The following is a 23,454-nucleotide window of genomic DNA, read 5'->3' as shown; positions in this document are numbered from 1 at the left end:
TTCCTCTTGATGAGTCCTTCGGCCGACACAAATTTTACCACCTAAAGTCTCAACGCGAACTTTCCATTGCGCAGTCACTGCGACTATTTCGCGCTCGTCTGAAGGGGCATTTAGGCTCGTAGCAAGATTCGTCCAATATATCGATACCACCCGCAAAGAGATTTCTATGGAAATAGAAAAAAAATGGTTTGCCCTAATTTTACTGTTAATACGAACTAACAGTGAAAGAAGGACCTTGAGCTAACTACAGATTTGGATACAATCAGTGGACACATTATCGGCTGAGTGTATGTTTGTCCTCAGACAATCGGCCGATTAAGCACTTCACACAAGAAAAAACACAATTTGCTGATAATGTATTCTACGGCTGGTCTCACAAGCTGAGTTGCACAGATTGTATCTAGGGGTGTGTCCACAGTCCTTGTCAGGCATATACGCCTATCACCAGTTCAAGTCGGAATATAGGAATTGCACAAATGAGAGAAGGACAGCATAAGGTTGCCGAAAAAAGTCAACTAAGTGAGTTGAGTGACTAATGGCTGAAGTGGGCGGAGTTAGTCCTATACTTTGTCAGATCTCTCACTGTTTCAGAATTTTTACTTATTTATAAGTTCTTACACATTTCCCCATTATAGCATAACTTAGTTACGTCATTAATGAATATAACGATCTGAATTTGCTGATTTTTATTTATAATCTTTTGGCGGATTCAAGACTGAGCCGGCAACACTGGCTGTAGTCTTGAGATGAAATAGAATAAAGTGGCCAGTGCAAGTAAAGCATGTAAGAAATTTCGATTTTGGCACGCAGAATTACTGTTTTGAATTTTTTTCATTTATTTACATTCCTGCTTTTGGCTCTGATCTTCAAAAAATTCATTGCGAAGGCAGCAAAATCGATATTAATCTAAACATCGAAGTGGAGACGCCGGCCAGACTACGTCCGCCCACTTCAACCCACTTCGTCGGTCTTTGTCGGAAGCACATTAAGAGTCCTTCTCCCACTTGCACAATTCCTATATTCTGATTTGAGCTGGTGATAGCTGTATATCAGATTCATACATATAGAGTGCATCGGGCGAGTACATTTAAACATTAACACTGTTGATCCTCTAGTTACTCTGTTCAGCACCTGCGTCTGGAGCAGGATTCTTGAAATCACGATTCGATTTCCATTGTCACTTTAGCAAGTTTCATTGAGCTTGTTAATTAACTTCCTGCGTGATTTGGTAAAGACGTTTTGAGATTTTTACAGGAACTAAGATCTAGATAAAGGTCTCGAAAACGTGATAAAATAACGATTAAAGTTTTGAGGTTACAAAAATCGAAATGCTGGACTGTACATGGCTTTAGGGCCAAATTAATAACGTGGTGTTAACTTTAACAAGGAGCTAGTTTCCATAGAATCCAAGAAATCCATCTATACTGAGGCTTTATTTCAATATTTCTATAGAAATTAGCTTGCAGTTAAGATTAATAAAATGTTAATAATTTAGCTCTTAGACCAATTCTGTAAAAGTCAATTCGATTTGACCGTGCGCCATGTGGACAAAGTAAATAAAGAATAAACACTATGAACGACTGAACAGAGGATGTTTAGATATTACAAAATTTCTTGTTACACTCTATCCTAGTGTCGATTAGGCATAAAGTGATTACTCTGTTCGCAAGAGTTAATACTATGTTTTTATTTTATTCTATATATCCTATTTATAACATTATATCCTATATCTTAATCAATATTTGGTTGGGATGTTAAAATATGGAGAACAATGCTAATCTGAATTCCACAGAACTTTCCGCCGCCAATCCCCATGATAGAGTATATAGAGTACCCTGCCCGGTGCAGATTGAACTATAAACAAATTACAAGCCCACCAACATTACAAACCAAGCTTTAAATTTCAACATTTTCCTACTTAGGGATTTTCCTACCTGTCAACGTCACTGTCGACCGATCGCACTGTTCCAAATTAATTTTTTTCGTTTTACGTTTTTTTGCTCTGGCTGCGATTTCGTGATTTGGTTTTTAATCGAAAAACGGCAAATGTCTTGATCTTTGATGGCGCAAGATGTGTTTAGCAAAATGCCTGAAGAACCGTGGTTGCTGAACGAGGACGGTTACTTAAAAGTGGACACCGATGTGAAGAAAATTATTTATCACCCATCCCTCAATGTTATCCTGATTTCCACCAACAATGGACTAGTGCGAGTTTTGGATGTTAATTCTGGAGTTATTTTACAATCTACAGACCTCTCAGGTAATGACCAGGATTATAGGAATGTCTAGATTTGGTTTAGGTTGAGGATGTTGAACATTTAGTTTATAATTGAAGCAAATCCTCATTTCTTCAGAAGTTCATCACTTTTCTGAAGTTATGTTACATTTGTTCATTTTGTTTCATTCTGAAGAGAAAAGACTGAAGGTCTTGTAATCAATGTGGCCACTTCAAATCTTGCCCAATCGACCAAAGCAATAACAATCATTGCTTAGTTTTTTTTTATCACTTTTGTAACTGACTAAACCATTTTTCTAAATTCATTTCCTCTCTTCCTACTTTGGCACTCTCCTACACAAATTTCTGGCTGAGATTTGGGCAAATGTTAATTTCTCAATTATTAGTTTCCTAGTACTACAGTCGCACAGTTCATGAGTCAGGTAACCTAGACTTCTAGGTATTAACACCATTTTTTCTAACACAATAAAATCGAAATGATACTATGATGTCTGTAAAAATGAACTTTACTGTAAATGGCAAAATAAGAATGCAGACAACTAACATACCTACTGGGGCACCTACATATTTTACAAAGTTTTGAAGGCATTGCCATTAGTAAGAAGGTGCCTTGGTCAGGGCCTTGCTAGATGCAGAGTCTCATTTCAAATCCAAGTATGCAAGTAGGTAGGAACTTAGGTTTCACTTATACTTATTATCACAGAGGAAGTAGGATGAGAAAAACAATAAATAACATTTCTATTATTGGACGTGCAACTGTTGATTTTTGGTATGTATTGGATCAATTGACAAATCAAATCAGCATGAAAGACCTAAATACTCCTCTTTTCATGTTTTTCATATCTCATAGTTAATTTTTATTATTTATTTTACACTCATCATTTATAAATTTGTTTTAAAAAGCAATAAAAAATTAATATAAACGGCAACTTAGTCGAGTAGTAAAATTAAGGCTCAGTCTTTGGTTTAGGTTGTTATAGGTTGCACATAATATGTAATAAATAAAAGGAAAATAGATCACTTTTGAATCAATTTTAAGCAAATAGTTGAAGTAAAATGGTTTTGGTCACTGTTCTGTGTCAGTTGTCAAGATAATTTTACAGCTTTATTCTAGTTACCAAATCAAAATTTGTAATTATCACAGTTATAGTGAAGAAACATGATGATGTCAACACTGGTGACCTCTTAAATACATTGGTGTTCAATTTTAATTTTGGTTATTACATTTCATTGTTAAATAATAAGTGCTAAAACTAGTATTTCCTTCAAAAATTAAAATGCTTGGTATATTTAAAAATCAATAAGATGTAAATTTATACTTGTTCTGGATTTTAAAAGTACTCATATTTCTTTTGAAATTTAAATGCAAGATGGGATTTTACACCTTATCTGAATTTTTTTGATGAATGTATTTTAAGTTTAAACTTTTCAACCTTCAAATTTCTTCTGTTAGTAATAATATAGAAATAAAACAAGTTTAGGTTAAAAGCTTGAAATCTCAGTGATAATTTAGATATTTTATATAGCAGCTGCAATTTCATAACCACTGTCTCTAAAAAGCTTCAATTAAAAGTGGTCAGAATTCCGTCATTTGCTTACAATTAGTTATTTATTATTAACAGAAAATTGGAGGTTGAGAGGTATACATTTAAAATACATATTTCAAAAAACTCTATTTGCTGCAGTGAATAGAAGTAAAGTGCACAAGACCATTAGATAAGTATTTAAAATTCAGAACAAATATGTATTTTTAATTAGTCTCAGATGTTAGATGCATTTAGAGAAATATGAGCTCTAACATTTAATGCTTGAAATTAAGGAAATATCCAAGTTTAAAATTAAAAACTGATGTGTCACTACCATCATCAAAGTATTGTCGCCATTAGGCGTTTCCACACGATAATCGCGGTCGTTACTAACTTTGATTTGAGCATACCGTTAAACTCAAACTCAAATCAAGTCAAATTCTTTAGAAGTTGTGTTAACAAACCTTAAAAAACTTAAATGTTGACAAAATAATCACAATACACTATTTTAATTTAGATTTATTCTCACTCATTGCGTTTTTGGCCGCTGGGCCAATAGCTGATTGACAGGATATCAACATACACATAATTGCTGTGCTTAGATATTACTATTAGTGCCTAAATGTTGTTTGTCATTTTTTATGAGAACCAAGTTGTGAATACAATTTTCTTAGGAAATTCATCTTCATGCATGCAGTTTACAATTTTAAAAAATATATAGGGACTCTCAAAAATCGCCATATGCCTTTTGATCATGAAAAGTCAAGCTGGTAACACTATAGGTTACCTTTTTATTTAATGAGATACCCTGATCTTATTATCCTGGCTATTTCATTAAGGTGTTCGTGATGATGAAAATTAAAGTACATTTATACCCAATTAATATCTTTACTGAAAGGGTGAGGTGTAAATTAAGGCGACAGGAAATAAATTATTAAAATATTTTTTATTGATTTCTAGCAATAAGTTTCAATCAACATTCTTAAATATTCATTTCAAACAATAAAAAGTTTAATCTGAAGCACTGATGCGACCTGTGTCTTATATTATTTTTTCTATTAAGGCTAGGAAATGATAATGCAATGTCATACAATGCGTGAACTTAGTAAGCACACTTTTTCAATATTTCTTGTCCATTCTGCAGTATTACTAAATGTATGTACGCAGCTGAGACGTATTTCTTTACAGGTTTAAGACATACGTCTTAGCTTACTCAGGTTAGGTAGTTGAGGAGTATACCATAAGAACTTAGTATAAAATAATATAATGTAATTAAAGTTTCCCATCGGAATTTTCTGAGTTATTTGTACATGCATAACTCAGGAGTGTTGCCTGTCGGTAATCTACAAGTTGGACAAGGTTTCAGTTTTTGCTATGTAAAGTAGTTTGCACAGGACAAGATTGATGTTACGCCTATGGTTAAGTAGATGTTTTATATGTTGGTATCCTGTTCCAGTAAAGCAAGGTTTTTGGTTTATGTTTGTTACTTATGAAATCGTTTTCAAGACATGAGCATTATAACAAGAGGAAAATTTGGGAAAACTTATCCCTTCACATTGTGTATTTCCTAATCTTTTTACACTATGATTATAATTTTTCCATTACATGCAATATAGATCAAATCCCTGATATGATAAGATAGTTGTGTGTGGGTAAGTATAGGTCGAGGTAGTATAATTGGTATGTAAATAAGTAACGGGTTATCATTAAGAAAAGCCTTCTCAATAGATCATAAACCATAAACGTGGGGCGTTGATTAAGCCACTTCCTATTACCATTAAGCATCTGAGACATTGATAATAAATAACAGATGAATGTATCCAAGACATGCCTCTGATATTTCAACGCTTACCTACTAATGTTTTTTTTAATGATCACTCTTTATTTTCTTATTTATTCTCATAATTCCTTAATTGACTAATTACAAATAACTGCAATATTTTTGTTATTTGATGTTATTTTGGATGTTTGTAATGGTACGTTACATTATAAAAATAGTGAGAAGTATATTACGCGCAAGACGAAAGTTTGCAACAGAGGCATAGGCTAGTCAGTAATTTCGTCTTGCAAAGAAACATGTCTTGCTTTCAAATAGTGTACAATGTCTTTTCTACGATTTTCAAGTGCGATCACTTCAAGAGAATAAGAACTGAACAAGCCATTTGATCATAAACTTATTAAAGTCTTAATAATTCTGCCAATCTTTAGGAATCACGTTTGTTTATTTCTAGTCTGAAATCCCGAAGCAACGACATATATACTTACGCATAGTGGTGTGATTGTTATGGTTGTTTTAATCTGGCAGTGTGTCCCAGTTCAACATTGTTATGAAGTATTATTATGCACGATTTGAAAATTCATTATACACGCTTACCAGTCAATACTGATTTTCTGTTATAGGTCATCCTTACGTTATTTGCAATTTACTAGTATAGAAAAGAAAGAAATCTATCTTTGTCTTCCAGGATAAAATTGTATTTTCTTTATTTTTCTTTGTTTTGCCGGTTCTAACATGCTTACGCATTCAAAATATAAGTATGATTCTCTATTTATTTCTATCAAGGTTTCTGATATTTTAGTGTATTCAGACAGGATGAGAATACAATTTAAATTACACAATGAATCACTAGTTAATATTAAAATATCACTATTGCTCCATATTGGATTGTCCTTTGAATAACTCACGCCTTAATTGACTTTAACATTTCTCAAATTTAAATTGCTTTGTGAATCTGTTGATAAATTTAATGTCAGCCCAATTTTGCACTAATTATGAAACAAACACATTTGCAATATCAAACATATTTCTTATCATGCTTATAAATATTGCTGTTTAATAGAAAGGAAGTTTTTTTGTTGATTTCTTCTAATAATTACAAGAAATATAATATATATTTAATAGCACCTTATAAGTAGGTATTCTTTATTTAATAACGTATTAATAAAATGTATTAATATATTTTTTAATTACTACGTAATAATTTCTAAGAGATATTATGTAATATAAAGAGTTCAATAAAAATTTAGATTATTTTAGATCGATAGGCATTCATTCTGAGAAGAATTATGTGAATCAAATGCCACGTAATTGTAACACCTTTAAAGAATTTTTGACTCTAAACATTGACAGAAATTTTATCGCGATAAAATTTAACGTCCGTGTCTTATTTCTGTGATTACAATTGTCATTTAATAATGTAATATTTGATTTTTAGTGTAGGTAGGGAATGAAATTCTCGTATTAATAGCACTTCTGGGAAGTTTAGATTTGGACATATTCTTCTCGATTGTTATTGTAACTATATAATACATTTTCCTCTTTCTTTGTTTTTTTTTACCATTTTTAAAAATAAAATTAAGTTAAGCAAAGGGTGAGGTTAAAAACGCATCAACTAAGAAAAAAAGGGATTTTAAACAGATGTCCTTTGTAAGGTGGATTTTACTCCTCAAAGAATCTCTTATCGATCAGCTAACCCAGGACAAAAATGTTTAGTGATGTATAATGTGATGTTTTAATTTTTTGTTTGCGCTTCTAATTCGAGAATAAATAATCTGATTTTAATTTTGATTACATGGTTGACATCACACATTACACCAGGATTTTTAAGACTGGAAATTAGATACAAAGCTCAAGATAATGGTGAAGTTAGAGGGTGGGAATTACATTATAATAGATTTAGACTTAATTTTCTTTGCGAAAAGAAATACCCAGTTTATGAGGCAAAATTTAAAACGAAAGCACTGACGTGGATATTTGGTATTGTTCTAGTTATTGTGTCATAAAAATTTTAAGTACAAATGGTCGCATTTTAACAGATATACCTAATTATTCATAATCGAATTAACTTTGTGATTGATTTGTAAAGCAGTTGAGTTGTTAATCAAGTTTCTGCAAAATTCACTTTGTATTACACGTCGAAAAGGATTTTTAAAAACTCATTATGTACTAAGTAAATAGGTATTCTACTTGCAAAATATAACGTTTCAATTTTTAATAATTCCTTAAAAAAGTTGATTTTACCATACCAATTTAGATTAGTTAGTATTACACATGGGTAAAATTAAACTGTCATAGCTGGAGCAAACCTCGAACTTAATGTTTATCATTAGAAATTGTTCTTACAATGTGTATTTATTTAACCTAAACTAATAATTAATGCTCAATTATTATTGCTCGAAAATGGACATCTTTGCACACGATGTGTCCTACTTACGTCAAAATATTTAACGATTTTTTATTATAAAATCATTTTTGGCTAATTTTGTAATAATATACATAAAAGTTCAACAAATGGATGCAAGAGATTTCTATGAGAATAAAAAGATCTACATGGTTATTACGCAAGGTGTTATATCTAAAACCGGTATGCATAAGTTTGTTTATAAGGGGGCCAATTTTTGATGCAAAATTTATAATTTAAAGTACCTTTTCACCTATAAGTGGGAGTGTTCCACAAAATGGTTGAAATGAAGATGAGGGTCTAATGATACCTCATCGAAAAGTATAGTGATGGTTTGTGCTTGATATTGGGCCAACTCACTCAGAAAATATAGAGTCCAGAAATTTCATTAATTTCTCAAAAAATGCTAAATTTAATCTATTTTACTTAAAAACTTATCACATCCGCGAATTAAATGTTGCCCTATTCTCTAACAAACTCCATAAACTAATTTGCTATGTTTCATTAGGATGTTTTCTGGACGGTACGTTCTTGACGTTACATAAACTCTGTATTATGTAAGTGTGAGTTAATAAATTATTATTAATATCTATATGTTGTTTCAGCGAAAAACGGGAGTGAGGTAAAATGCAAATACATTCCAATCGAAGATAGGGTTTTGTTCTGTGATGGACAAGCCATTGGGGTCAGGACTGACTATAACGGCGTCCTGTTACTGGACAGCGCCTTACAGAAGATTTTGACTGACTCCAAGGAAAATGTGAAGATTGAACTACTCCTGTCCGAGGTAACTAAACCTGTTAATTAAAAACAACAAGTTTTTTAGCCTTAATTAACTTTCAATGGTATTTATTTGTAGGCTGTAATCTTGAAACAAAGTTTAAGCAACGCGGCAGTCGCCAATGGCGAGCAAATCATTAATGAACTTCAAAATGTTATTGCAGCCGCTCAACAGTCCCATAAAAAGGGCATCAAGGCACAAAAGGTGGGAAGTTTCAATTTTGAATGTGATTTAAGTTTACGAAGTCAATTTAACTTTTAGTGGAATACTGCCTGTGTTACACTGCCCGTCGGTGACATAAAATCAATAACATCCTCGATCGTTTCGGACTTCGTTACCAAGAAAATCCATAACCCAGAATTGCAAGTTGCGTCGGCGGTAAAGGAACGGATTTCCGAACTGCTTGGTGACCCAACAAACGCCACCGATAGGAAGATGATGGCCAGCGAAGTGCGGAGGAGGGAGACGTTTTCGCAATGGCCGCATATGGACTACAAGTAAATGCCAATAATAAAAATATACAGTATATTTCACGATACCAGTAATATGAAGGAGGGTATGCTTCCGCGCATCTCCATTTATAGTATACAAAAAACGAAGTAAACATAGTGGAGATCAGCTGTCGTATTGCCGGTTTGCTTTTAAATAGTCAGATTGCTTGATTGTTATTTAAAGTTTGCTATCAAAATTATTTTAAATAATCCTTCTTTTCAAAATTAAATAAGAAAATAAATGCAACTCTTAAACATGAAGCAAAATAAAATTCTAAAAATAAAAAAATCAATAAAAATTTAACAATGGAAATTACATACTTTTGATTTATTTATTAGATGGGCTCTCCCTGAGCAAATGGCCCAAGCTGGATTCTACCACCAGCCAAACGCCTCAGGAGATGACAGAGCCATGTGTTTCACTTGTACGGTTTGCTTGGTCAGCTGGGAACGCACTGATGAACCTTGGAGTGAGCATGAAAGACATTCCCCCTCGTGTCCATTTGTGATTGGTGAATATACACAAAATGTGCCAATATCCGTTACCAATGCCACAGGTAAAACAACGGTTTTATATATTTTTCAAAGCCCCATAGTAACTATAACCCTTACAATTTTGCTTGGTAAGTTGTTAATACATTAAATTAGATATAAAATCAGGTAAAAGGTTATTAAAATTTTATTTCCAAACTGGTCTCTTTTTAAGATCAAATGAACATATGCAGAGTCATTAACGTAGTAGTTGTGACGACATTAGTAGATAGATAATAATTGAGCATGATGTCTTTCATATAGGTATTCCAACGAAGGTTATCTATATGGTCTAATGACCTCAGTTAATACAACACCCTGTTAACTGTATGTTAAATTTATTCCATAATTTAATCGCTTTCTACAATGTCTGCATATTCAAGTATATCCATTTAATTCTGTATTTTTTTTCCATTTGAGAAGTTTTTTTACCTTTTATATCAGAATCTGTATTTATCTATTTTTAAGAAGTTATTTATTTTAATTAATCGTGGTTTTGGGATATTTTTTCATGAAAACAAATGAAAACATCATAAACTTGGTGTAATTTATGTATATAAGATTGTTAATCTAAGAATACTCTTTTTTTAGCTCCTGCTATAGACGCAACATTTCGTGGCTCAAACATTACCATCTTAGGAACGAGTAGTATTCCCAAATTACTCCCGACTTCCACTAGCGACGGTTTAGTATCAGTATTTGACGTATCCGGAAAAATAAAACGAACGCATTCCTTCTTTGTAACACAATTCGATTCGCACATTCTAGAGAGATTCACTCAAGATTTCGGTGTTCCTGGATTCTGGAACGATGAAAGTACGTATTTTTTGAGGCTCTTAATTATTGATTAAATTGCTTTTGTTTTTGCAGAAAAAAGTTCTGTAGACAAGAAAGTGACGGCTTTGTCTGTAGTGAGCGATAAAAGTGGCAAAGATAAACCTGGTTCTAAATTAGTTCGACCAACGATAGTATGCGGTATTACCATCGGACAATCGAGCGACAACGTAATTAACGGTATGATCTTAGGTAATGATTTTACAATAAAATTAACGTTCAATCTCGTTTAAGTTGGCATTGAGCCATCGTCTCCACCAAGTGAAAACTTCGCAAGTAGCATCGTAGGTTCGGGAACTGAAAATTTAAATCACAATAAGCGCGCTTATTTGGTTGTCTACGACTTTATGTATAACAAGGAACAAGAAAAATCATTTCAAGATAAAAGTCACGACAGTAAAAAGAGCGAACTCGACTTTGACAATCAGTTTGTTGAGGATCCCATGATTTATGATCAGTTGACAAACATCATAGATATGGTGCAGCCAGATGAAGTGTCAAATAGCGAGGAGTATTCATTGCTGAAGGAGCTGACTTCATTTTATAAGACTCTAATACCAGGCAAGTGTTTGTTATTATTTGAATTATATATTACGCAAGAATAACAGCCCTGATTGATATTGTTGAGAAGTGGCTTCTACTCTTATACAGGTTATCCGTTTTCGAAACTCAACCATGGAGATCTCGGTAACCATAAAAGATACGAGGTCAATTAAATTGGGGCAAAGTTACGCAATTTGGACCTTAAGAATATACCGTTTTAAAATTTGAAAAATTCCAGTGACTTTCAGAGATGAATCATGATAAACTTTGTTTTTTTATTTTCACATTTTTTTTTAGTTACGACAATATATCACATATTAAGGTTTAGTTTTGCAGTTTGGCGAAAATATCAAATATTCAATTTTTGCCAAGAGTGCTTAGAAATAACAAAATAAAAAACAAGTAAATAAAAAAAATTGTAAGATGTGTTCGAAAGGTTTAACCTTCCACATTCAAGCACAGCTCTCTACGTTTTCTTAAATTCCGCATTGACTTTAAAACCTCCCTGTTAATTTTATTTAAGTTAAAGTTGCGATCTTTTTTCTTCGCAGCTCATTAATATCAGTGGGTAAAGATTTCTAAATGAGGTATTTCATAAATTTTTTTCATAGTGTCATAGTTCAAAGAGAAATAACGGTGCCCTTTCTATTATTCATTTCTAGACTAAAGGAAACTTTGTCAAATCGTCGTATTTTGAACTTAAAACTCAAAGGTACAGTTTTGTATAAATTATTTGAAAACACCCTGTATAAATATTGTAATGATTCACACACTGTCTTTTTAACTGTATGTTGTTTAAGGTGAAAGCGACTCAGTTTTTCTACCTCCGGCAGTACCTCTTCCAGTCAATAACATAACAAAAAAACCACATTCAGGACCTCGCCTTGTGGCTGTTGATGTCCATACTAGTGAAGCGGATTCATCTTCAGCCAGCGACATCCTTGGCTACTTGCCCAACGGCCCTTTTATAACTGAACCAAACGAATCCAGCATATCTGACCACATAGTTGATTTAAAGAAAAATCAATCTAACAAAAAACTTAACTACTCTAGAGCCGTTCAGTGCATTCCTCTGCCAGACGAGTGTAAACCATATACAGACTTGGAGGTTACAAGCATTTTGTCCACACAAGACGAAAATCATGTTTTAGTAACTGTTTGCAGTCAAGCCGACACCAAAAGCTTTCTCTTTGTGTATAGTTTAGACTTCTCGAGTAAAATGGTTAGAATTAATCAAGAGTCTGTGGTGGTAAGAGAATTAAAACCGCATGAAAAACCCTTGGAAGTAGATGTGTTGCCCGTTTTGGATAAACTTAAAACTCCATTCCCCAAGGTTTCTAACGGAGTGGACGGAAATGCTGTGATGGTGTGTGCCGACGGTGTGGTTAGAATCGTCGATTTGTCAACGTTAAAAACGGCTTGTTTCGCAACTATCGAAACAGAGAAATTTGTGTCAGCTGCCTATTGCAATAGTAAGTTTGTGTTAATGTATTGGCCACGTATGTTTTTGGATATATATTTTTTTTTCTCAAACATCAGTCTTAAAAGTTAGGAAAGTAGTGTTTCTCAGACATTGAATGAATAACTTGATGCAAAGTTGGATGTTTCTAAAAAATTGTCCCTATCATAAAGAACTCTAAAACACTTAATACAATTTAAGGTATTGTATAATAAGTACGAAGAAAATTTTGTTTTAAATTTTAGAAAAAAGGAGGAATCGCTTTTCGAGAATATTCGGTGTAGTACACAAGAATATGGTCGTTTCAAGTCGGTTTTTTAAAAAATATATATTAAAGTTTTCATCCAGAGAACTTGCGTTCTATACATATTGAAACTTCTATTTAGGTCTAGACCGGCTATGTACTTCTACGAAAGAAGGTTCTTTGCATTTCTTCGCCTTGAATGACAGTGACAATGAGTCAGTGGACGACCACGAAGAAGACGATCTTTTCGGTCTCAATGTAGATAATTCTATGAAGGAAATTTTGTCTCTGGACAAGCTGGACACTATCAGGTGCTTTAGGGAGCCGCCGATTGAGATATCGTTAAACGATTTAAGGACTCTGCAGAAGTTGACTCTTTTTAGCCCAGTTCGGTAAGTAGACGACAATAGGTTCACAGATAACGCCACATTAATTTAAATATTAAATTCATGACAGTTTTTTTACCAATTTCTTTTATAATTCCTCACAAATTGCGCGTTTACAATGTACATTTCGTGTATACTTAATTCTGGAACGCTTGTAGTTATAGATTTTTTTCAGGTTTGCTTACAACGTTGTTGTACCTCCTTGCTGGAGTGAATTCCAACAGGCAATGAGGCAAAGACGAAATTCCTCGATAGTTAATACAGAGGCTTTTACGAAAACTTGGAGACTTCAAACAGACACGACGACTTGGGAAGAACATATTTTTGAAATTACTCTTCCATCCGCGGTGGTAAGTATTTGAATATAACCTTAATAGCAATATTCCAACTAGAAGTTTATTTAAGACCACTTGAATAAAAAGTGAATTGGATGTATACATAGGTATATATATATATATAGTATACATACATGTATAGGATTTCGTATAGATTAATTAATTTTGTTTGTGAATATACTTAGTTACTTAATTGAATATTAAAATAATAGTCGTTAGTAAAGAGAATTTGCCTTTATGTTTGAAAAAATACTTAATTAAAAATAACTTGAACGTTATTTTTGGTGTGTACATATATTATATATACTAAAACCCTGATGTCTAAAGTATCAGACTCCATATCGTCTTTAATTTTGCATTACTTTTTACTATTGTATTGAACTTTTCTATTATTTTTCTTTTAGATTTTGGGACATGTAGACGTTCATTTTACTCTTCAAAGTGGATGTACCAAACCTTGCGTTGAAGTATCTTTACTGCGTCAAACGAAAAGTGGCATAGGTCACAACAGAGACGTTAAATTTTCAGTAGACGATACAGTCACCATAGACATGTTAAGACGGGTCGAAAATCCGGTGGTTTCCGAAGAATATTTACGAGCACATAATGCGGACATTTTGGCAGGGCCTGTTAACATAGCCCATTACTTAGATTTGGCTGAACAGGGCGGCACTGTAACGTTGACCAGTCCTCGAATGTTTAAAGTTAAAGTATGTCGTTGTTTTTTCAGTTATAAGAGAAACTTAAATATTATTTTTTTGTCTTACAGGTGCGAAATTTGCTCCTTCATGTCCGAGCAGTATATGACAAAGATGATAAGAAGCCCAAGCACGACAGCAAAGGGAATCCGTCCTCTGACAAATCCGGATTGCCCAATCGCAAAAGCGAACAGTATTTGGGGTGCGACAGTATTCACGAATTAAGCATAGCCGTATACACGTCCACGAACAATATGCAAAACACTCATGAGAAGACTTTAAGAAACTTAATGTTAGATTCGAATTCGTTCGTCCAATCTCTTATTACTACAGCGATTAAGAACAATAATCGAGAGGTTCTTAAGCACGTGCTAGACATTTTGAATTGGATTGCCGCTATTCGCTTGATTCCGAATAGAGGTAATAACGGAGAAGCGCCTAGCGATCAACTGGAGTTCATGTTTATCAATGGAATAGAGGAGAATATGTCTGGATTATTCCGACAGTGTCTTTTGTTGGGGAGTCGTAGTGTTGCGCATAAGTGTATGAATTATGTAATGACTTGTTGTCGGTAAGTATTGTTATGTTATATAGTTTGAAATACACGCACACAAATTCATATGTGGATATTTCAAGTAATCCAACATTCGTTTGATCGGCAGGAGACTTGAAATAAATATAAAATTTTAAAAATAATAGATACCAAAAACGTTTTCGACCTCATGTTTAAATGAACGATCGTCTTATAAGTTCATCTAATTTTCGGACAGGCAGAACTGTTCTCAATGCTTCCATTTTCTTTTGCACAATTTTACAAATTATCGCTCTTCTTTACTGATTTCAAGAAAAATAGTAAAACGCAAATAAACTATAATTGAACTTCTAATTACTTCCGATTGTTCCAAATGATAGCAAAAAGTGAAACAAAATTGTTCCTATTCGGAATTTCATTTAAAATGGGACTCTTTGACTGCAGTCAACAATTGAAAAATGCAACAGCCAACAACAGTAAGCACGGGATACGAAATTTGTTGTTGAGGGCTATTTATTTATACACAATATTTTACGTCAATTGTTCACTTATTTTATTTTATTATATTTCATGTGGTTTTATGCTCAATATTATATTATTTTAGGGGCGCTAAAAACATCAACAAATCACTAGGTGATCACTTCAATAGCAGTGTTTTAAACTCACTATTGTCAATCATGAGTCATATTAAGCAAATTAAATCAGCCGCCGGACTACACTGGCTCCTTTGCCTACTTCTTAAAGTTACCAAAAAAGATAACGAACAGCTTGTTACTAGTAAATGTGTGGAATTACTTACAGAGGTGAATTTGCATTACTCGCAATTACTGTTTAATTTATCAGTGAACTAAAATGGATAGGTATCCAACGATCTGATTCAACGGTCAAATCCTTATCACCTTCTGCTACGCAGCCGATATGGATTATATGGGGTTCCGACTGAACCGGAACTATTTGACGTTGATCCACCTCAATTCGCCAAAGGTTCAAGTACTTCGTCTACCCCTTCCCCTTATATCATTTCCAGTAATGTGATTCCCGCCAACGACGCTTCTTCGTCGATTACAATGGGGCCTGAGATTTCTCAACCAGTGATTCCAAATAAAGAGAGTAAGGTTTGCGAAAACCACCATTTGGGTTATTATTTTGCTCATATTTTTAGCATTCGGTTCAGGGGAACCTGCCTCGGAGAATAAACTAAAATATAAATCAGCCGCATTTCCGAAGTTGGTCAAGGGCCTAATCGAAGCAGAGCCGTTACATTTTACATGTATAAATTCTAGTGAGGGTACGCGCCTGGAAATGGCAGATTCAGTATCCTGGAGTGTCCAAACTAAGAACAACGTGTTTCCCGTTGTATTTGCTGGGGCACCGGAAATTAATACATTGACGGATGTGCAGCAGTTATTTCAAAAAAATCACACTTTCACAGCTGATGCCGTAAATCGTTTTGAAAAATTGGGATTGAGTAAAATGCTGGAGGAGGCAGAACAGGCTTTAGATCAAAAAATGGGTAAGTTTTGGAGTATTTAACTAATTGTCTCTGTGAATGTAATGGAAACAACTTCTTGAAATGCGACTCAATAATTCTCTTTAATTTCAGAAATCGTTTACAAAAACTTGTTGGACTACGAAGAATCAATCGCGTCTAAAAGCTCCAACAGTCAGAGCAGTCAAGTAGCCTCTGGCTCCGTTTCCAATCAATCGACAGTTGGAAGTCGACCAAGCCAGAATCCCCACCTCAATCACAGTCACAATCAAAGTTTACCTTGGCAACAGCTTTTGATTGCTCCTCCAAAACAAGTAATCGCTGTTGATAGAATGCATTCAGGAGCCAGACGGCATGTGACGTTAGATTTCGGAGATTCCGTTTTGTTGACCGATATTTTGATTCCTGCCTGTCCAGACTTGATGACTTTGACCATCGATGTATGGTTATTCGGTGAAGAAATCGACTCGGTTAGATTGGTATCCGCCGGCGATATTGGAACGAAGAATTTGGTATTGAACGACTTGCAGCCGCCCCCACTGTGCCAATACATGAAGGTGAGTTTATTTATTTTCATGTACGTACTATCTTTATTATTTGTTAACTTGATTATTAAATACAATGTCTTTATTTCAAAAACAGAAAGTGGTGTCAAATAGAACAAGACGGAACTTATTCCATATAATTCAATAAATAATACTTAGCATTTAGCAGTATTATCAATCAAACTTTTCACAATCGTGTAATTAATAGAAGCCTCAAAGTTATGATCATTTTAATTTTTCAATTTCAGTAGAAAGACCCCAGCATAAGCTCTAATTTCTCCAGTTTATATCTACATATTTTTTTAACAAATTTATTTTACAGATTACATTAGTTGGCCGTTATGGAATGTCAACAACCAGATGTCGTATACCTCTGGGCTACTTCTATGGTCACGTAGTTGTGCTTCCCGAAGAAATACCTCGAGACCTAATTGTCATAATTCCAACCGATTGCGATAAACAATTAGCCATTCTGTCCAAACTATTAGAAGACATAAGCTGCAGATACAGCCTTGCATGTTCGAAACTGAAAGACTACCTTCAGCCTTTTCTTATTGCTGATATGAAGAACACTCTGCACTTGTCTTCATACATTAGTATTTTGAAGGATAAGAGTCAAAATATTACGAACGCCGAGTACAACAAGATCTACACGGCTTATCAGGTATGTGGCTTCGTATGTAATGATATATTTTCTGGGGTTTTCAATTTTTTTTTAAGTGTTCAAATGCATCGTGAACGGACTTTTATTAGCAGTGGTGGGAGTAATATTTTTTTAGGAAACATTGACGTATCAACACCAATTGAACACAGTGAGAAATGTGATGTCGAGGATTGAATCTTCAGTACCTGAATCTGAAACCACTTCTCCCTTCACCCCTTCTCAGTCGGTTTCTACAGATAAATTAACTTCAATTGCTGAAGGCCTCCTTGAAGTATTACTATCAATCGATGGCAACCCGGATATAAATCAGGAATTGTGCCAACACTTCTTCCAGGGCTTGTGCGTTTCTCAGACTTCCAGACTGCAACTCCTTGCTGCAGTATTCCTAGAAAAATCATGCGGCAGCGGCAGTTTTTGGGGCAACTTTCTGGCTGACACTTTCGTTAACCTATTTTCCACCTCCTGCACTGAAATTTTCCCTCAAGACCGTCTATTTGTGCTCTTGATATACTTGAGCCGAAAAAGTCCTGAAAGAAGCGCAGTAATAGACGCCGCTATGCGAGTGGTACACAACACGTTGAAACCAATAGAGACCAATAGATCTTTGTTGCTGGCCGTGAACGTTGATTTGTCACTTTTGTCTTGGTTGTTAATGTATTTGTCTCTGCAATTGACAGGCGATAAGAGTGAGAATGATCGATGGGATTGGGTGTTGGGAGAGATGGTGGGGAAGGTGAATGAAGATAATGCCAAGAATAATGCGAGGAAGAAAACTGTTAAGAGAGTGGCCCCGACGTTTGGGACTTCTGGAATATTTTGCCATTACCCATCTGTAAGTATATGTTTATATTTTTTTTCTATTGTGTTTATGTAAAGTTCTTTAATTTTGGGTTTCATTAGCCTCCATTTCTATAATTATTTATACAACATGTAAATAACCAGGCATAAGTCACGAGTTTCACACAAAATTTTTTAAATATTTTAACATAGTGTGACTAAAAGAAAGAATTAAATTTCTGTTATATTTGATTCTGGAAAATGCAATAAGTTTTATTACCTATTGAGAGTGACCACTTACATAAATATCCATTTATTAAACTTACCAATGATAAATAGGTTGAAGATATGGATTGAATAAAGATTTTAAAGTATCAATACGTATAAATAATCATACATAAACGAAGAAAAATCAAGTCAAACCATAATTTGTAATTATTTAGATTGAGATCTAATGTTTATCTAGTATAATTAATTTTTTTTAGCCTTACACTGTATCAGATACTCAAGCTAAGTCCAAATTGCTCGCCTGGAAAAAGCACCAATGGTCGACAAAAGATTTCAAACCTTGCAAATCATCTAACGTTTTAAAGCGTTCCTTGATTGTGGATATGTATAAAACATGTGAAGGGCAGGGAGATCCTACATGTCTTAGGGATTTGATTACAATAGCTCAAAAACCACCTCAGTTTGTTGACACTGCTCATTGTATAGCAGTTTCGAAAGTTTTGTTGACATTTATTAGGACTATGGATCATTCGGGGAGTGCTGACATGGTGCTCCTCTCATTTAAGGTAAGACAATTTTTCATAGAGAGTTTTTATTATAATTATTAAAAATGATTTTTTTTTTAAATTTAAGTACGGGCCAACTAAGTTAGGATTATTAAAGTTGACGTTATTTTTTCTGGTCTTCTTTCTATTTTCTCAAATTTTTTTTAATTCAAAGCGTTAAGAAGAACTCTTAGCTCTATCTAACAAAAATGAAGTTTTTTATGATTTAATTTATGTCAAATTTAACATCCTTAGATTCAATTGTATACCTTTATTTTAAAATTTGCCTATTGTTGAAATGATGATTTTAGCAGATATAAAATGATATATACCTCTGCTCCTTAATTTAATATCCAGATTATTTTTAAATTTAGAGTATACACTAGGGCCTTGGAAGCTAACATAAAATTTAATCTTATAATATTGCTAGAAAATGTTGCTTTTAGATAATATCAAGATTAGTAACGATGGCGAAGCTCCAACTGTGTCAGCTACTGACAGCAGATGAACTATTGGATTTAATTAACTTCTCGTTGGCATGTAAGGTTCCGTGGGCTCCCTTCGCGTTGTCTTGTTTTCTGCAAGATGCGTTGGATTTGTACAAGGACAATCAGCCTAATGTGACGGAAATGGATACAGATGTCCCTACTTCGTCAACGTGGCCATCGGAGAATGTTGGTAAGTTTTAAGAATATTATTGGCCTCTTTCTACGTGCTTTGTGGGAATAGAACTGGTTAAACACTCTTAGAAGGTGTACTCCTAAAACTTAGAGAATTAGTAAATTATTGTATAATATACACACAAACTGAACCTTTTAAATATTTTATAGATTATTTTCTAGTGAATTTTATCTTTTCTGCTTCCGAAGACTTTGTGCTTTCAATTAGATCGTAACAGTTCATATTTGGTGTACCGTTTGAATAATTCGACTGAGTATGTATTGCAAATGAATAATTATACACGGTGAGTCAAAATTTGCATCTCCACATTTTATTTTCTTTCATGTTTTTTTATTACACTTTTTTCAAATCTGAAGAAAATTTACACTAATGTATTAGCTCTTCATAACTAGAAGGAAATATATCATAATTGAAACTAATTTTCACATAGAATGATTTAAAATAATGTTTTACTTTAAGTATTTAGAAAAAAGCTATTAATTTTTTACGGTTTTATGACGTAATTAATAAAGTATACAATAGTGGGAGAAAAATTGTTACTTTATAAAAATAAAATAGAGTTTTTTTCATAACATATTAAATATTTTAATACAGTCACTACATTATTTTTGGGAAATAGTGTACGTTACAATAATTGCCGCAGATGAGTAAGCTATATCCTTAAATTACACAATGTGTTTAACAAGAAGCATTATTGTTAATATTAGACTTGAATGGATTCAATGAATTTGTCGATGCTTCTTGTCATTTTTGCACATGATATTATATGGAATTCAATTAAAAAAAACTGAAGGAACTATGAAATAAAACGTTTTAAAAAGATCTGAAAGTTTAACACCGTGTATGTTGGTAACGAATTTTTTTTGGTACAGTGGCGCTGAGGCATCACAGGGCAAACTACGCTCCGCCTCTCGATGCACCTGACTGCTCTCGATAGCGGTATAAATAGAGCGCGTTAACGTCTTCTAATCATTTCTCACAAGTTCGCTTAACTGTAAACATGTACCAATTACTGCCCTTAGCAAGCGCTTACGCCATTGTCCTCCCAACTATCCCAGTTGAGGTATGGTGTCTAGTACTGAGAATGTTGGATGGTAAATCACTACTGTCCACATATAAAAGCTCTGCCTTCTTTAAAAGTATCATTGAAGGAGATCCAGCTTTAAGGAAAAACGTCAAGAATGCTACGAAGAAGGAACAAGAGGAAATTATGAATCGACTGATCAGACCAGGTATGGCCGCTACGGTAACCCGAGAAGAACGTGCCAGACTATTTGGATCTAATATTAGGAAAAAAGTGACAATTTCAAAGTGTCCGTCTATGATTGAACCTGCGCGAGTTGACAAACTGACAACCAGACGAGGCCTAAAAGCTGACAAAATGGTTAAACCATCGAGGTACTCTCCTTATAGAATTTAAGATGTAAATAACTGTTCGAAATTCTTATATGACAATGAATTGTTTAAGTTTGTATTTCATTGTTTTAATATCGTTCATATTACATGGAATAAAATATTTAGATAAATTTTACTAGTTAGTTATTACATAAACTTCTACCAAAAAATGACGACCAAAAATTATAACCAGAATCTTAAATTAATATTTATTACTAATAGTAAAACTATGCTACCACTGGGCGAATTTCAGTTGCTTGTGTTGTAGCAATAACTTCACATAATAAGAGTATAATTTTTTTAGATGAAACGAACTGCATATTATTGGTTTATTCAAATACTGGAGCATAAGACTGAAAATGATACCTATTATTTACTTAATTGACAAACTTAAATTAATAAAACACAACAAAAAATTACGCTCGAAAATTATTTTTTCTTTCTATAAGTTTTAGTGATTTACGTGACAAGTAGTATTTGCTGATGCTGCATCAATCTTGATAATCATAAGAGGTAGAATTAAATTGATGCGAAATTCCTTTTTTTAGTGCAGGTTAATTTCCAGTTTTAAGGTGTTAGTTATTTCTAGAAGAAAATTTAACTTATCAATTTCCAATCAAAAGATATAATAAGATAATTTGGTTTTTAAAATACAACGTTTCTACTTTAAAATGCCATCTTCAATAGTTATCCTAATCAGAGCATCAAGGACACATTTGCATGCGATAAACAGTTTGACTGCATACATGTCAAATACCCTCAAATATGTTAACGTCGTCACATCTTATGTTGATTTCCGTGGGCTAAAGTTCTACTTTCAATTCGTATATTCGCTCGTAGGAAATGTTTATTTACTTCACTAGTGTAGAAAGCGGAAGAAATACGACGATTCAATGTACTTAAACGTTATTTTTATTAAGTCATTACATCTTAAAATCTATAAGGTACATATCTATAAGATTTGTTTGCCTACTTTTGCTCTTCCCCATTTTTTGGTCGGATTTCTGCTAGCCTTGAACATCTGCGAGCACTTCGCCGTGACCACCCTCTTCCTGGCATTAAATTTAAACAGCCAGGCACCTTCTTCTTAGGTCACCATAACAGCTATTCCAGCTCTGGTCATTCGGCCCGTAATTTCCTCCTAGTTCTTCTTTGTAGCCTCCTTGACGCTCTTTCTCAAAGCTGGATCTTCTTTAACGATATTTTTAAAAAGGTGAATCCTTTAGAAATTACTGCGATTTTTTGTCCAGCAGCTTCAGTCGTATCTCAAATGTAAGAGCTGGAAGGACAGCGGCGTATATGTTGACAGTTACGCAAATTCGAATAAAAATTTAAATATGTGCTCTGTTTATATTACTTCAAATGCAGTCAGGTGCATCGAGGTGCAGAGTATAACTCGACCTATATTGCGGCAGTGCCACTCTCGCCACTTATACTTTTTTGAGTATTTAACATTGACATACGTGCTGTACAACCCTTTGCTGCATGTGTGCGTGTAAAGATTTAACCAATGTTTAATTACAGGTGCAGAAGAAAACAAAGTATCCACTGTCAAGCAGTGATGTAACTTAACTTTTCCTGTAATGATAGACTTGTATATTATTAATTTGTTGGAGTCCTCAACCAATTTACTATATTTTTTGTGTCACATTCCATATGCCTGCGTTAATTTTTGTGAAAAACTTGGGATACTTGAAACATAATCAAATTGATAGATAGTATCTATCCTATATCATATGAAATAATCATTACAATCATCGTTGTAGGGAGTGAATTAATTCAAGTAGTTTTTCAATACCTTTAACTTTCAAACATATTTACGAAGGTATATGATAGGTATTTTTAACATTAAGGATTCTCGATGAATTAAATTATTCTTCGGTCTTGCGATACCTGTTCTTTTTATTGCTTATTAATTTGAGATTCTGGACACACCTTCTGTTTTTAAACATTTTATTTTATGTGATATTGATAAATTGTAACAAAAAATAAAACATTAAATATTAAAACAACGAAATACAAACTTACATAAATTTATTGTCATAAGAATTTCGAACAGTTATTTACATCTTAAATTCTATAAGGAGCATACCTCGATGATTTAACCATTTTGTCAGCTTTTGGGCCTCGTCTGGTTGTCAGTTTGTCAACTCGCGCAGGTTCAAACATAGACGGACACTTTGAAATTGTCACTTTTTTCCTGATATTAGATCCAAATAGTCTGGCACGTTCTTCTCGGGATACCGTAGCGGCCATACCTGGTCTGATCAGTCGGTTCATAATTTCCTCTTGTTCCTTCTTCGTAGCATTCTTGACGTTTTTCCTTAAAGCTGGATCTCCTTCAATGATACTT

General features: G+C 33.7%; 3 protein-coding genes across 4 annotated transcripts in view; 2 read left to right on the top strand and 1 right to left on the bottom strand.

Annotated features, from left to right (window-relative positions):
* LOC136417682 (non-histone chromosomal protein HMG-14A-like) overlaps positions 1–23,454 on the bottom strand; it is a 55,987-nt gene that overhangs the window by 5,939 nt on the left and 26,594 nt on the right. The window lies entirely within an intron of this gene.
* On the top strand, positions 1,949–12,341 carry LOC136417597 (baculoviral IAP repeat-containing protein 6-like). The gene is made up of 13 exons (XM_066403357.1): positions 1,949–2,260; positions 8,549–8,730; positions 8,803–8,928; positions 8,986–9,221; positions 9,555–9,772; positions 10,338–10,562; positions 10,617–10,760; positions 10,815–11,141; positions 11,189–11,267; positions 11,460–11,525; positions 11,735–11,835; positions 11,924–12,279; positions 12,324–12,341. Exons 1-13 carry the CDS (start codon positions 2,062–2,064, stop codon positions 12,339–12,341), a joined length of 2,277 nt encoding a protein of 758 aa, XP_066259454.1. The 5' UTR covers positions 1,949–2,061.
* Positions 12,217–23,454, top strand: part of Bruce (BIR repeat containing ubiquitin-conjugating enzyme) — a 43,878-nt gene continuing 32,640 nt past the window's right edge. For both annotated transcript variants that reach the window (XM_066403490.1, XM_066403489.1), the window contains exons 1-13: positions 12,217–12,595; positions 12,969–13,218; positions 13,388–13,562; positions 13,952–14,257; positions 14,317–14,816; positions 15,382–15,580; positions 15,638–15,887; positions 15,940–16,290; positions 16,381–16,823; positions 17,134–17,475; positions 17,591–18,307; positions 18,738–19,046; positions 19,472–19,703. In XM_066403490.1, coding sequence (XP_066259587.1) covers positions 12,343–12,595; positions 12,969–13,218; positions 13,388–13,562; positions 13,952–14,257; positions 14,317–14,816; positions 15,382–15,580; positions 15,638–15,887; positions 15,940–16,290; positions 16,381–16,823; positions 17,134–17,475; positions 17,591–18,307; positions 18,738–19,046; positions 19,472–19,703 — 4,327 coding nt within the window. In that variant the 5' untranslated portion in view covers positions 12,217–12,342. The remainder of the gene's footprint in view (positions 12,596–12,968; positions 13,219–13,387; positions 13,563–13,951; positions 14,258–14,316; positions 14,817–15,381; positions 15,581–15,637; positions 15,888–15,939; positions 16,291–16,380; positions 16,824–17,133; positions 17,476–17,590; positions 18,308–18,737; positions 19,047–19,471; positions 19,704–23,454) is intronic.

The sequence above is a fragment of the Euwallacea similis genome, chromosome 29 (genome assembly GCF_039881205.1).
Source record: "Euwallacea similis isolate ESF13 chromosome 29, ESF131.1, whole genome shotgun sequence".
In the NCBI taxonomy this organism is placed as follows: domain Eukaryota; kingdom Metazoa; phylum Arthropoda; class Insecta; order Coleoptera; family Curculionidae; genus Euwallacea; species Euwallacea similis.
Note: the sequence above shows the minus strand (reverse complement) of the source record. Positions and strands in the feature narration are given on the sequence as shown.